The 14,606-nt window shown below is 44.1% G+C and overlaps 1 protein-coding gene and 1 long non-coding RNA gene across 2 annotated transcripts in view; both read left to right on the plus strand.

Annotated features, from left to right (window-relative positions):
• The window catches only part of LOC139750932 (uncharacterized), a 27,810-nt gene extending 15,497 nt beyond the window's left edge, over positions 1 to 12,313 (plus strand). Inside the window, exons 6-8 of the mRNA XM_071665887.1 lie at positions 6,623 to 6,778; positions 8,561 to 8,777; positions 10,402 to 12,313. Of these exons, the coding sequence (XP_071521988.1) occupies positions 6,623 to 6,778; positions 8,561 to 8,777; positions 10,402 to 10,513 (485 nt within the window). The 3' untranslated portion in view covers positions 10,514 to 12,313. The remainder of the gene's footprint in view (positions 1 to 6,622; positions 6,779 to 8,560; positions 8,778 to 10,401) is intronic.
• Positions 6,880 to 7,851, plus strand: LOC139752854 (uncharacterized). Its single transcript, XR_011713603.1, has 3 exons — positions 6,880 to 7,050; positions 7,090 to 7,162; positions 7,200 to 7,851. It is a non-coding gene; the product is annotated as an uncharacterized lncRNA (long non-coding RNA).
• Positions 12,314 to 14,606: the final 2,293 nt, after the last annotated feature.

Consider the following 14,606-nt stretch of genomic DNA (forward strand, 5'->3'; position numbering starts at 1 on the left):
TGGTAAAACAAGTATGTGTGTGTGTGTGTGTGTGTGTGTGTGTGTGTGTGTGTGTGTGTGTGTGTGTGTGATAGAGTAAGTATTGAAAAGGTAAGAGAGATAGTACTATTCTTATTGATCATCACTTTCTATCATAGCTATATATATTAAACTATTCTCATTTTTAAATATCTTCTGGAATGTCTACGATCGCAACAGAAATATATATATATATATATATATATATATATATATATATATATATATATATATGAAAGATAGTGAAGAGAAAAAATAAGAATGGTACTACAAATAGTGAAGGTATAGCAGATAGTGAAGACTCATGGGAATTTCACAACAAGCAATGAAGTTATGATTGACAGTGATTTGGCAGATAATGAAAGCACATGAAAATGGTACAAAAAAGTGAAGTTTTCATAGACAGTGCAGTAGTGGAATTCTAATACATTATGAAGACACAATAGAATGGTACAACAAGTATTAAGTTAGGACAGATGATAATGAGAAATCAAAAAGGTAAACAAAAATTGAAATTTTAGTATACGAAAATATATGAGACTGGTGCAACAAGTAGTGAAGTTATGAAAGATACTGAAGACTAAATAGAATGGTTCAAGTATAGAGAATATATTAGTAAAGACATAGGAAAATAGTACAAGTAATGAAGTTATATTATATATATATATAAGACAAGAGAATGGTACAATGATTACTGAAGCTGAATAATCCAACAAGTTACTGGCCATTCCGTCTAAACTCAAAAGGGACGGCGTTCTTCGGCAAATGGTTCCTCAAGGAAGCTCGGGGGACCTCATGCCTACGTCGTCGGTATGCAGGAAAACAACTCACTCTGCACGCAGGATCCCAACAATTGCCACAGTTGCCGAGCACAGCAAGAAGCGCACGAACCTCTTGTTGCTTACGCTGGGCATCCCTTCCACGATCACTCCAACAAGGAAGAGGACAAAGTAGCCCAAAGGTGCCACCATCAGAGGCAACAAACCTTTCAACAAGAACTTGTACCACATGTCTTGCCACTGCTGCACGAGAAGGGAGTACTCGCTGCATTCTCTGTAGAACTCTGCCAGTACTTCTGCGTTGTGCGTCTGCCGGTAATGGCCAAGAACAGGTCCCACAAAGAGCAGTTCTTCAAAGACAGTTGCCTTGATGTATTCTGGGACCTCTGGCACATCCCCCAACAGGTATTTTCCCAGTACGGGAACTGAACGGATCCATGGAGCGTTATGGATGAGCTCGCTGTGCAAAGTGAATGCATCCACTGACATTTTACGCAAGGTCGGTTCTTTGACCAATGTTTGGTAGTACCGCGATCCCAATGAACACACGAACACACCCACAACCAATGCTTGGGCGGAGAACACTAGTCCTTTCATTTTCTTTTTAGTACACGTACAAGCTATCACACAGAAGTACTCCAATATCCCAGATATATACAAATAATAGGTAACATGAAGAGAAGACGTCAGAAATGTACAAGTAGTAAAGTTATATATTTTTTTTTTTTTTTTTCAAACTATTCGCCATTTCCCGCGTTAGCGAGGTAGCGTTAACAACAGAGAACTGGGCCATTGAGGGAATATCCTCACCTGGCCCCCTTCTCCGTTCCTTCTTTTGGAAAATTAAAAAAAAAAAATTGAGAGGGGAGGATTTCCAGCCCCCCGCTCCCTTCCCTTTTAGTCGCCTTCTACGACACGCAGGGAATACGTGGGAAGTATTCTTTCTCCCCTATCCCCAGGGATAATAAAGTTATATTATGTAGTGAAAACACAGGAAAATGGAACAAGAAGGAGTTAAGTTTTAATAGACAGTGAAGACGCATGAAAATGGTACAAGAAGCAGTCATGTCACACGCTAAAAAAAAAAAAAAGAAAAACAAAAAACATGAGAATGGTCAAGGTAGTGAGGTTACAATATATAGTGAAGACATTTTAGAATGGTACAAAGAGTAATGTTATGAAAGATAGTGAAGCTATTTGTTTATGTTACAAGAAGCAGCGATATTTCTAATACATAGTAAAGACACATGAAAATGGTACAATAAGCAGTGAAGTTGTAAGATATAGTGACGACAACATGAAAATCGTGTAAGTAGTGAGCTTAGATACTTAAAACCCATGAGATTGGTACAATAAGGAGTGAAGTTATGATACATAGTGAAGATATATGAGAATGGTACAAGTGGTGAAGTTATGATACATAGTGAAGATATATGAGAATGGTACAAGCAGTGAAGTTATGATAGACGCTGAAAACTCGAAAATGGTATGGGTAGTGAAGTTTTAGTAGATAATGAAAAATGAGAATTTTAAAATGTGTATAGAAATGATATATACTGAAGACAAATTAGAATAGTACTGGAGGTAGTAGACTTATACTAAATAGTGATGACACATGCGAATATTACACTACTGAAATTATAACAGGTAGTGAAGACACATGAGAATTGTACAACAAGCAATAAAGTTATAATAGACGGGGAAGACACGTGAGAATGGTACAATATATAACAAATACCTTATAGATAGTGAAGGCACATGAAAATAGTACGACAGGTAGTGAAGATATAAGAAACAGTGGAGACACATGAGAATGGTGCAACAAGTAGTGAGGTTTTAGTAGTGAAAACAGGAGAATGGCAAAACAAGTACTGAAGTTATGATAGATAGTGAAGAAACATGAGAATACTACACCTCACTACTTGTAGCATTTTCATGTGTCTTCACTATCTATCTTCACTACAACTAGTACTATTCTTATTGCTCATCACTATCTATCATAGCTATATATATTAAACTATTCTCATTTTTCAATATCTTCTGGAATGTCTACGATCGCAGCAGAAGTATATATATGACATATAGTGAAGAGAAATAAGAATGGTACTACATGTAGTGAAGGTATAGCAGGTGGTGAAGACCCATGAGATTTTTACAACAAGCAATGAAATTGTGATTGACGGTGAAGGCACATGTGAACTGTACAATATGTAATAAAGATTTGGTAGATAGTGAAGGAACATGAGAATGGTACGACAGGTAGTAAAGTTATGATAGATAGTGGAGAGGCATGAGAATGATGCAACAAGTAGTGAAGTTATGAAACATAGTGAAGATATATGAGAATGGTACAAGTAGCGAAGTTATGAAACGTAGTGAAGATGTATGAGAATGGCACAAGTAGTGAAGTTATGATATATAGTGAAGATATATGAGAATGGCACAAGTAGTGAAGTTTTGATAGTGAAAAAAGAATGGCACAACAAGTATTGAAGTTATGATCGATAGTGAAAACACATGAGAATGGGACAAAAAAGGGAAGTTTTTATAGATAGTGGAGATCCATGAGAATGGTACAACAAGTAGTGAAGTTCTAATACATTATAAAGATACAAGAGAATGGTAAAACAAGTGTTTGTGTGTGTGTGTGTGTGTGTGTGTGTGATCGAGTAAGTAATGAAACGGTAAGAGAGATGTGTGTTAATAAAAACAGTGTGGTTGAGAGAGCAGAAGAGGGTGTATTGAAATGGTTTGGTCACATTGAGAGAATGAGTGAGGAAAGATTGACATAGAGGATATATGTGTCAGAAGTGGAGGGAACGAGGTGAAGTGGGAGACCAAATTGGAGGTGGAAGGATGGAGTGAAAAAGATTTTGAGCGATCGGGGCCTAAAACATGCAAGAGGGTGAGAGGCGTGCAAGGAATAGAGTGAATTAGAATGATGTGGTATACCGGGGTCGAAGTGGTGTCGTTGGACTGGACCAGGGGATGTAAAACATCTGGGGTAAGGTCTGTGGGGCCTGGATATCGATAGGGAGTTGCGGTTTCGGTGCATGAAACATGACGGAGTGTGAACGAATGTGGCCTTTTTTTTTTTTTTTTGTTTGTTTTTCTGGTGTTACCTCGCTGTGTATATGAGTGCACAGAAGTGGATGGGTCTTTTCTGTCTATTTCCTGGCGCTACCACGTTGGGGCGGGAAGCAGAGGTCAAGGACAACAGACGAGATAAATATTATTTATATTTATCATAATTGATCGCCGTTTCCCGCGTCAGCGAGGTGGCGCCAGGAAACAGACGAAGAAACACTCATCCACTTAAATACATGCACGTCCATACACGTACATATACATGCATACATAGAGAACAGAGAAGGGAGTCAAGTAAGGACATTCCCTCTAAAGCTCAGTCCTCTGTTCTTAACACTACTTCGCTAACGTAGGAAACGGCGAATATGTATCATATATATATATATATATATATATATATATATATATATATATATATATATATATATATATATATATATATATTTATATATATATAGATAGATAGATAGATAGATAGATAGATAGATAGATAGATAGAGAAATAGGTACTAATGTAATGAAACATAGATATACATACAAGTACTCATACATATGCATATATACACATGTATATATTCATCCTTGCTCGCCTGCATCCATTTACGGACTGCCCCAACCCCAAGGAAACAGCATCGCCACCCCCTGAGTTAGCAAGGTAGCGCCAGGAACATACGTAGAATGGCCACATCCGCTAACATCCACTTTCTACCTGTCATGTGCAATACACCAAAGCCGCAGCTTCCTATACACATCCAGGCCACATAGACCTTACCAAGAAATCCCCAGACGCTTCGCTTGCCCTGGTTCTGTCCATTGGTGGCACGTCGACCCCAGTATATCTCATCGTCCCAGTTCACTGTATTTCCTGCACCCCTTTCATTCTCCTGTTTGTTCAGGCTTTGATCACTCAAAATCGATTTCACTTCATTCTTACGCCTCCAATTTGGTCTCCCGCTTCTTGTTCCCTCCACTTCTGACACATATATCCTCTTTGTCAACCTTACCCCACTCATTCTCTCCATATGTAAAAACCATTTCAGCACACCCACTTCTGCTCTCTCAACCCCACTCTTTCTATTACCACACATCTCTCTTACCTTTTCATTACTCAATCAAACCACCTCACACCACATTTTGTTCTCAAATATTTCATTTCCAACACATCGACCCTCCTCTGCACAACCCTATCTATAGCCCATGCCTCACAATCATATAGCATTGTTGGAACCACTATTCCTTCAAATATACCCATTTTTGCTCCCCGAGATAACGTTCTCGCTTTCTACACATTCTTCAGTTTTCAGAACCTTCGCGCCCTCCCCAACCGTAAGACTCACTTCCGCTTCCATGGTTACATTCACTACCAAGTTAATTACCATATATCTGAAACACTTCACTTCCTAAAGTTTTTCTCCAGTCAAACTTACATCTCAAATAACTTGTTCCTCAACCCTGTTAAACCTGATAACACTGCTTATTCACATTTACTCTTAACTTTCTCCTTTCATATTTTTTTCAAACTCTGTCACCAACTTCTGCAGTTTCTCACTCGAATCAGCCACCAGTGCTATATCATCGGCGAACGACAACTGACTCACTTTCCTGCCCCCGCTCATTATCAACAGACTGCATACTCGCTCCTCTCTTCAAAACTAATGCATTTACCTCCTTCACCAACCGATCCATAAACAAATTAAGCAACCTTGGTGACATCACACATCTTTGCCTTACATTCTTGATACAAACTTTTCACTTCTTCTAGCAGCTCACCTCCTACACCATATATTCCGAAGACCTTTCTCATAACCTTTCTATCAACCCTATCATATGCCCTTCTCCAGATTCATAACTGCCACTTACAAATCCATCGATTTTCTAAATATTTCTCACATACATTCTTCAAAACAAACACCTGATCCACACATCCTCTACCACTTCTGAAACCACATTGCTCCTCCCCAATCTGATGCTCTGTACATGCCTTCACCCTCTCAATCAATACCCTCCCAGACAATTTTCGAAGAATACTCATACTGTAGTTTGAACACTCACCTCTACCCCATTTGCTTTTACACAGTGGGACTTTACATGCATTCCTCTAATGCAAGGCACTTCATGATCCATATATAGACCTTAAAAATCCCTACCAACCAATCAACAACATAGTCACCCCTTTTTTTAATAACTTTAACTGCAATATCATACACTTCCCGCCGCCCTGCCGGATTTCATCTTCCGCAAGGCTTTCACCACCTTTTCTCTCTTCACCAAAGCACCCTTCGTGAGTCTCTCCGCATACCACCTCAACTTAAACAGGTCCTTTAAGTTGCTGTCTCCCTTTCAGCCATACCGACGAATCGATCTCTCTCTTTATCTCTCTGTCTCAGCATCCTTATATGATACATAAGGATGTATTAGGAGATAGATAGATAGACAGATAGATAGATAGATAGATAGATAGAAAGATAGGGAGGTAGATAGATAGATAGATAGATAGAGATAGATAGATAGATAGATAGATAGATAGAGAGAGAGAGAGAGAGAGAGAGAGAGAGAGAGAGAGAGAGAGAGAGAGAGAGAGAGAGAGAGAGAGAGAGAATAGATAAGATAGAAGAGAGAGAGAGAGATGTCGTCATGTGTTTACCCTTCCCTGCTCCATCTCTCCCATCACTAACCCTGTGCCCATCCCTCAGTAAGTAACCGACCCTCATCTCTCCTTCCCTCCCTCCCTCTCTTAGAGGACTGGACGGGTCCGCTGCACCACCTGCGCCAGCTGGACCTCAGGGGCGTGAGGGAGACGGAGCCGCTGCCGGACGTAGTGACCAAGCCGACATTACTGCTCATGGGGGACGCCGACCCACTCTTGCCCCTGGACACCGCCTACCGCTCAGCTGGTTAGTGTCGTCAGCAGGTTCTGTCAGCGTGGGGGTCGTGTAGATTCGGGGGAGTGGGTGGTGGTGGGTGGGTGGGTGGGGGTAGGGTTTAGTAAGTGAGGAGTGAGGAGTGTCAGCCAGGTGATGAATGAAGAGTGTCAGCCAGGTGGTGAATGAAGAGTGTCAGCCAGGTGTGGTGAGTAAGGACTGTCAGCCAGGTGGTGGTGAGTGTGAGGAGTGTCAGCCATCCAGGCAGGTGGTGGGTGAGTGAGTCAGGAGTGTCAGCCATCCAGGTGGTGTTGGTGAGTGAGTCAGGAGTGTCAGCCATCCAGGTGGTGAGTGAGTGAGTCAGGAGTGTCAGTCATCCAGGTGGTGGTGAGTGAGTCAGGAGTGTCAGCCATCCAGGTGGTGAGTGAGTGAGTCAGGAGTGTCAGTCATCCAGGTGGTGGTGAGTGAGTCAGGAGTGTCAGCCATCCAGGTGGTGGTGAGTGAGTGAGTCAGGAGTGTCAGCCATCCAGGTGGTGGTGAGTGAGTGAGTCAGGAGTGTCAGCCATCCAGGTGGTGGGGAGTGAGTCAGGAGTGTCAGCCATCCAGGTGGTGGTGAGTGAGTCAGGAGTGTCAGCCATCCAGGTGGTGGTGGTGAGTGAGTCAGTAGTGTCAGCCATCCAGGTGGTGGTGAGTGAGTCAGGAGTGTCAGCCATCCAGGTGGTGTGTGAGTGAGTCAGGAGTGTCAGCCATCCAGGTGGTGTGTGAGTGAGTCAGGAGTGTCAGCCATCCAGGTGGTGGTGAGTGAGTGAGTCAGGAGTGTCAGGAACACCACCTTCTATTCCTCTGGTCCTCATGTGTGTGACACCCTCCCTCCCTCCATCCCTCCTGGTAACCTTCCCTCCCTCCTTCCCTCCCAGCTGGTAACCTTCCCTCCCTCCCAGCTGGTAACCTTCTCTCCCTCCTTCCCTCCCAGCTGGTAACCTTCCCTCCCTCCTTCTCTCCCAGCTGGTAACCTTCCCTCCCTCCTTCCCTCCCACCTGGTAACCTTCCCTCTCTCCTTCCCAGCTGGTAACCTTCCCTCCCTCCTTCCCTCCCAGCTGGTAACCTTCCCTCCCTCCTTCCCTCCCAGCTGGTAACCTTCCCTCCCTCCTTCCCTCCCACCTGGTAACCTTCCCTCTTTCCCTCCCACCTGGTAACCTTCCCTCCCACCTGGTAACCTTCCCTCCCTCCCTCCCTCCCACCTGGTAACCTTCCCTCCTTCTCTCCCACCTGGTAACCTTCCCTCTCTCCCTCTCCTCCCACCTGGTAACCTTCCCTCCCAGCTGGTAACCTTCCCTCCCTCCCTCCTTCCCACCTGGTAACCTTCCCTCTCTCCCTCTCCTCCCACCTGGTAACCTTCCCTCCCAGCTGGTAACCTTCCCTCCCTCCTTCCCTCCCACCTGGTAACCTTCCCTCTCTCCCTCTCCTCCCACCTGGTAACCTTCCCTCCCACCTGGTAACCTTCCCTCCCTCCTTCCCTCCCACCTGGTAACCTTCCCTCTCTCCTTCCCTCCCTCCCAGCTGGTAACCTTCCCTCCTTCCTTCCCTCCCAGCTGGTAACCTTCCCTCCCTCCCAGCTGGTAACCTTCCCTCCCTCCTTCCCTCCCACCTGGTAACCTTCCCTCCCTCCTTCCCTCCCACCTGGTAACCTTCCCTCCCTCCTTCCCTCCCAGCTGGTAACCTTCCCTCCCTCCTTCCCTCCCAGCTGGTAACCTTCCCTCCCTCCTTCCCTCCCACCTGGTAACCTTCCCTCTCTCCTTCCCTCCCACACACAAGAGTACGTGGAGAGGGTCACCATTAAGCCCCTGCCAGGTCTCGGGTACCTGGCGCACGTCAGCCGCGCCCCCCAGGTCAACCAGGTCATCGGGGAGTTCCTGCGGGAGCTGCCCTGGAGACCTCTCTCGCCACTCAAGTCAACCACGTCCGCCCCGTCCTCTCTCGTGGGACGGGTCATGGGAGCCAGTCTCGCGGCTGTCTCTTCCACAGTTAACAAGTGAGTTTGACTGTCTGTCTGTCTCCTACAATCGAACTGTCTGTCTGTCTGTCTCCTACAGTCGATCTGTCTGTCTGTCTGTCTCCTACAGTCGATCTGTCTGTCTGTCTGTCTCCCATAGTCGAACTGTCTGTCTGTCTTCCATTGATCTGTCCGTCTGTCTGTCTCCTACAGTCCAACTGTCTGTCTCTCTTCTACCGTCGATCTGTCTGTCTGTCTGTCTCCTATATATTGGAAATTATCACAATTTTGCGCGTGATCAAGTATATTCCTAAGACTCCACGGGGAAAGGAAACACGATGAGTTCCCAAGTGCACTTTCGTGTAATAATCACATCATCAGGGGTGACACAGGAAAGAAATATAAGTCAGTTGATATACAACGAAGAGACGTAGCTAGGACGCCAATTGGGAAACAAGTGACTGTTTTGGACAGGGTGAGAGGCGTGCAAGAAATAGAATGAATTGGAACGATGTGGTATACCGGGGTCGACATGCTGTTAATGGACTGAACCAGGGCATGTGGGACGTCTGCGGTAAACCATGGAAAGGTCTGTGGGGCCTGGATATGGATAGGGAGCTGTGGTTTCGGTGCATTACACATGACAGCTAGAGACTGGCCCTACCTCGCTGAAGCAATGGGCAGCGATTTTGTCTCCTGTGGCGCGGGGTAGCGCCGTAAATGGATGAAGGCAAGCAAGTATGAATCTATACATGTTCATATATGTATATGTCTGTTATGTACATGTATGTGTTTATGAATGGATGGGCCATTCTTTTATCTGATTATTGGCGGCACCTCGCTGTTGCGGGAAACGGCGATGAAGTATAAAACATGAAATGACCTCCTCTGTTATCACCTATCTGTAACTACCTAACTACCTGTTACTGCTATACGAGAAGGAATTTACACCCGTCAGTCCCCATCCCTCTCATGAGCATCCTCTTCTAACACTAGAATACCATTAAGTTCACATATGCCGTCTGCATTAACACATGTCCCCATGCTAACTTGTATTGGCCTTCCTCCTTCACGCACGCTCCTCTTCCTCCTATCCCCACGCTGGCTCACGTGGACCTTCACGCCCCTCCTCTTCCTCCTATCCCCACGCTGGCTCACGTGGACCTTCACGCTCCTCCTCTTCCTCCTATCCCTACGCTGGCTTACGTGGACCTTCACGCCCCTCCTCTTCCTCCTATCCCCACGCTGGCTCACATGGACCTTCACGCTCCTCCTCTTCCTCCTATCCCCACGCTGGCTCACGTGGACCTTCACGCTCCTCCTCTTCCTCCTATCCCTACGCTGGCTTACGTGGACCTTCACGCCCCTCCTCTTCCTCCTATCCCCACGCTGGCTCACATGGACCTTCACGCTCCTCCTCTTCCTCCTATCCCTACGCTGGCTTACGTGGACCTTCACGCTCCTCCTCTTCCTCCTATCCCCACGCTGGCTCACGTGGACCTTCACGCTCCTCCTCTTCCTCCTATCCCCACGCTGGCTCACGTGGATCTTCTCGCGTGACCTCCCACAAGCTCACACCTATCATGTTCCTCTTTGCTACACAAACACATACAATTGGATCTGTTTGCCACGTGGTGTGACCTCTGTTGTTGACCTCTCACAGGACCACAGAGGCGTTGGAGATGACCCGCAGCCTCCCTGGGGGGTTCATGACAGCGGCCCAAGCCTCACTCAAGGTGGCCGAATCCAAGCTGGGGCTCGACAACTTCTACTGAGCTCCTCGCCTGCTGGACACCTCATCTTCTGAGCTCCTCGTCTGCTGGGCACCTCATCTTCTGAGCTCCTCGTCTGCTGGACACCTCATCTTCTGAGCTCCTCGTCTGCTGAACACCTCATCTGGTGAGCCCCTCACCTACAGAGAACCTCACCTGCTGAGATCCTAACCTACTGAGCACCTTACCTACTGAGCACTTCACCTACCGAGCACCTTAACTACTGAGCACCTCACTGAGCACCTAACGTACTGATTACCCTAGTGAGCACACCACCCTACTTAGTGAGCTCCTTACCTTGTGAATACTTCACATACTGAGCATCTCACCTACGAAGCACCTCACGTACAGAGCACCTCACCTACTTAACTCTTGTCTTACTTGATCACCTTACGAACTGAGCACCTTATGTACCGGCTCCTGACTTTCCGAGCACGTCAGCTGCTGAGCACCTCACCTACTGAGAACCTCAGGGTTAGGAGGTGTGGATCAGGTGTGGAAGAACGAGCGTGAGAAATACTTCGAGAAACAGAAAGATCTACTCGTGGCTTCTATTGATCTGGAGAAGGCATATGACACAGGGTGGATTCACATGCCTTAACAGAAGGTTTGACGAATGTATGGTGTGAAAGAGAAGGTATTAGAATCCTCGAGGAAATTTTCATCTAGTGTGAGGCCTGTGTGAGGGTAGTTAGAAAGGAGGGTGAGTGGTTCCAGGTGAAGCTGGGTCTTCGGAATGGGTGTGTGATGTCACCATGGGTGGTGAGGGAGGTAAATGTATGGTTCTTGAAGAGAGGCGAAGGTATGCAAGGCTGAGGGAGGTGAGGAGGCCTAGGAAGGTGAGTCAGCTGTTGTTTGCTGATGGCACAGCACTGGTGGCAGATTCGAGTGAGAAACTGCAGAAGTTGGTGTCTGAGTTTAGATGAGTGTGAAAGGAGGAAGTGGAGAGTGAATATCAATAAGAGCAAGAATAATAGGTTTAGCAGGTTAGTTTGGGTATGAGTCTGAATGGAGAAAACTTGGAGGAAGTGAAGAATTTTAGAGATGTAGGAGTGAACATGGCAGCCAATGGAACCATGGAAGCAGAAGTGAGTCAGAAGGTGGGCGAAGGGCTGAAGGTTCTGGTAGCATTAGGAAATGTGGAAAGAGAAGTGATTATATGGGAAAGCGAGCTGATTATGTCAGGAGGTATAATAGTTCTAACAATGTTGTATGGATGAGAAGCAAGGGCTAAAGACGAGAATGTACAAGAAACGGTGAATATGCATGAAATGAAATGCTTGAGGGCAAATTACGACGTCAGGAGGTTTGACCGAGAAAGAAATAATGGGATGAGAAAGAGGAGTAATAATGAAAAGATTATGTAGGAGAGAACTGAAGAGGATAAGAAAATGGTTTTGTATATACGGAAAGAATGAGTGAGGAGGGAATGGCAAAGAGGGAACATGGAGAACGGTGAGACCAAAATGGAAGTGGAAGGATGGAGTGAACATGCAGGAGGGTGAAAGGCGCGCACGGGATAGACTGAATTGGAGCCATGTTCTGTTAAATGACCGAATCAGAGCCTCGTCGTGGATAATGGGTGTGAAATCACTGCATTATACACGACAACTAGAGGATGGGTGTGAGCGAATGAGGCCCTTTCTATGTATGTTTCTGACGCTACCTCGCTAACGCGAGAAACGGCGAGCAAGTATAATGGAATATACATATACATATATACATACATTTATATATATATATATATATATATATATATATATATATATATATATATATATATATATATATATAAATATATATATATATAATATATATATATATATATATATATATATATATATATATATATATATATATATATATATATATATATACACACACACAAAAGAGCCACGACATTCAGTGGCGTGCAAATGTATGAGATTGTGTTCCAAGAAGTAAGAAAGAAAAAAAGATACCTCTTACTTGATCCACTGCAACACTAGACGTATTGCAGTGTTATCTGGTGTACTTGCAGGCACGTATATAATTTCTAGACGTTTCCAGGTGTTCACAATAGCACACACACACAAGGGAATATTCAGGGGAAGATGATGAAACTTAGATGCGTTACACTATGTAAGAATAAATGAATGTAAGTATAACATAGATGCAGCTGGTGATAACACAAGATGATCAAATCATCCCGATGTAATGAATTTTTATACCTGAAGTTGTACAATTTTAACATTAAAACCTATGTTAGACTGTGTATCCTTCCAGTGTGTATACTTCTAAACCTATTTTGTGTCTCAGTGTATAATCATGTGCAACAAAACCCATACACATCTTACGTTCAGTAGTTCATGGTCGAAACGATGTAAAAGCCAGGGTATATAAGAAGGTAAGCATACCATTCAAAATACTTAAGTTTACTATATACAACGGAAAGAAAACGTTAACCTAAGTCTCGAACGCCTACGTTTTCTTTCTTGGGTCGGATTTACTCTTGCCACAAATGGTTATATTTTCTATTTCATTTCCCTCTATGTGTTGATCCCAGCTTGACCTCACGACCCAGCAGTGATCCTTAGGGAAGGGAAATCCAACCAAAGTCTTCAAATGTTCTTTCTGACTCTCGTGATTGACTAATTAACACGAGAACATCAGATGAAATATAACTTTCGCTGACTTACGAAAAAATAATGTAAGATCGTGTGGACCAGTTTACCACCACTGTGGGTGTTATGAATGACGCGGACGCCTTAAAATGCAGAGGTTGCAGACGCAGGCTCTAAGAACGCAGTTGCTTGACGCAGATGTCTAAAATTCAGTTGTTGACGCAAGATGGCAATAATGTAATAAAGGCTGTCGACGACGCAGACGTTCAAAATTCGAATGTTGTTATAACGTACAGTGCTAAAGAGCAGCAGTTGTTGACGTGGTGTCAAAAATACAGAAATTGAAGCATATATATATATATATATATATATATATATATATATATATATATATATATATATATATTTTTTTTTTTTTTTTCTTTATACTTTGTCGCTGTCTCCCGCGTTTGCGAGGTAGCGCAAGGAAACAGACGAAAGAAATGGCCCAACCCACCCCCATACACATGTATATACACACGTCCACACACGCAAATATACATACCTACACAGCTTTCCATGGTTTACCCCAGACGCTTCACATGCCTTGATTCAATCCACTGACAGCACGTCAACCCCTGTATACCACATCGATCCAATTCACTCTATTCCTTGCCCGCCTTTCACCCTCCTGCATGTTCAGGCCCCGATCACACAAAATCCTTTTCACTCCATCTTTCCACCTCCAATTTGGTCTCCCTCTTCTCCTCGTTCCCTCCACCTCCGACACATATATCCTCTTGGTCAATCTTTCCTCACTCATCCTCTCCATGTGCCCAAACCATTTCAAAACACCCTCTTCTGCTCTCTCAACCACGCTCTTTTTTAATTCCACACATCTCTCTTACCCTTACGTTGCTTACTCGATCAAACCACCTCACACCACACATTGTCCTCAAACATCTCATTTCCAGCACATCCACCCTCCCGCGCACAACTCTATCCATAGCCCACGCCTCGCAACCATACAACATTGTTGGAACTACTATTCCTTCAAACATAGCCATTTTTGCTTTCCGAGATAATGTTCTCGACTTCCACACATTCTTCAAGGCTCCCAGGATTTTCGCCCCCTCCCCCACCCTATGATTCATTTCCGCTTCCATGGTTCCATCCGCTGCCAGATACACTCCCAGATATCTAAAACACTTTACTTCCTCCAGTTTTTCTCCATTCAAACTTACCACCCAATTGACTTGACCCTCAACCCTACTGTACCTAATATATATATATATATATATATATATATATATATATATATATATATATATATATATATATATATATATATATATTAGGTACAGTAGGGTTGAGGGTCAATATATATATATATATATATATATATATATATATATATATATATATATATATATATGTTTGATAAAGTGTGTGAAAGAAGAAAGTTAAGAGTAAATGTGAATAAGAGCAAGGTTATTAGGTACAGTAGGGTTGAG

The sequence above is a fragment of the Panulirus ornatus genome, chromosome 1, assembly GCF_036320965.1.
Source record: "Panulirus ornatus isolate Po-2019 chromosome 1, ASM3632096v1, whole genome shotgun sequence".
Lineage (NCBI taxonomy): Eukaryota > Metazoa > Arthropoda > Malacostraca > Decapoda > Palinuridae > Panulirus > Panulirus ornatus.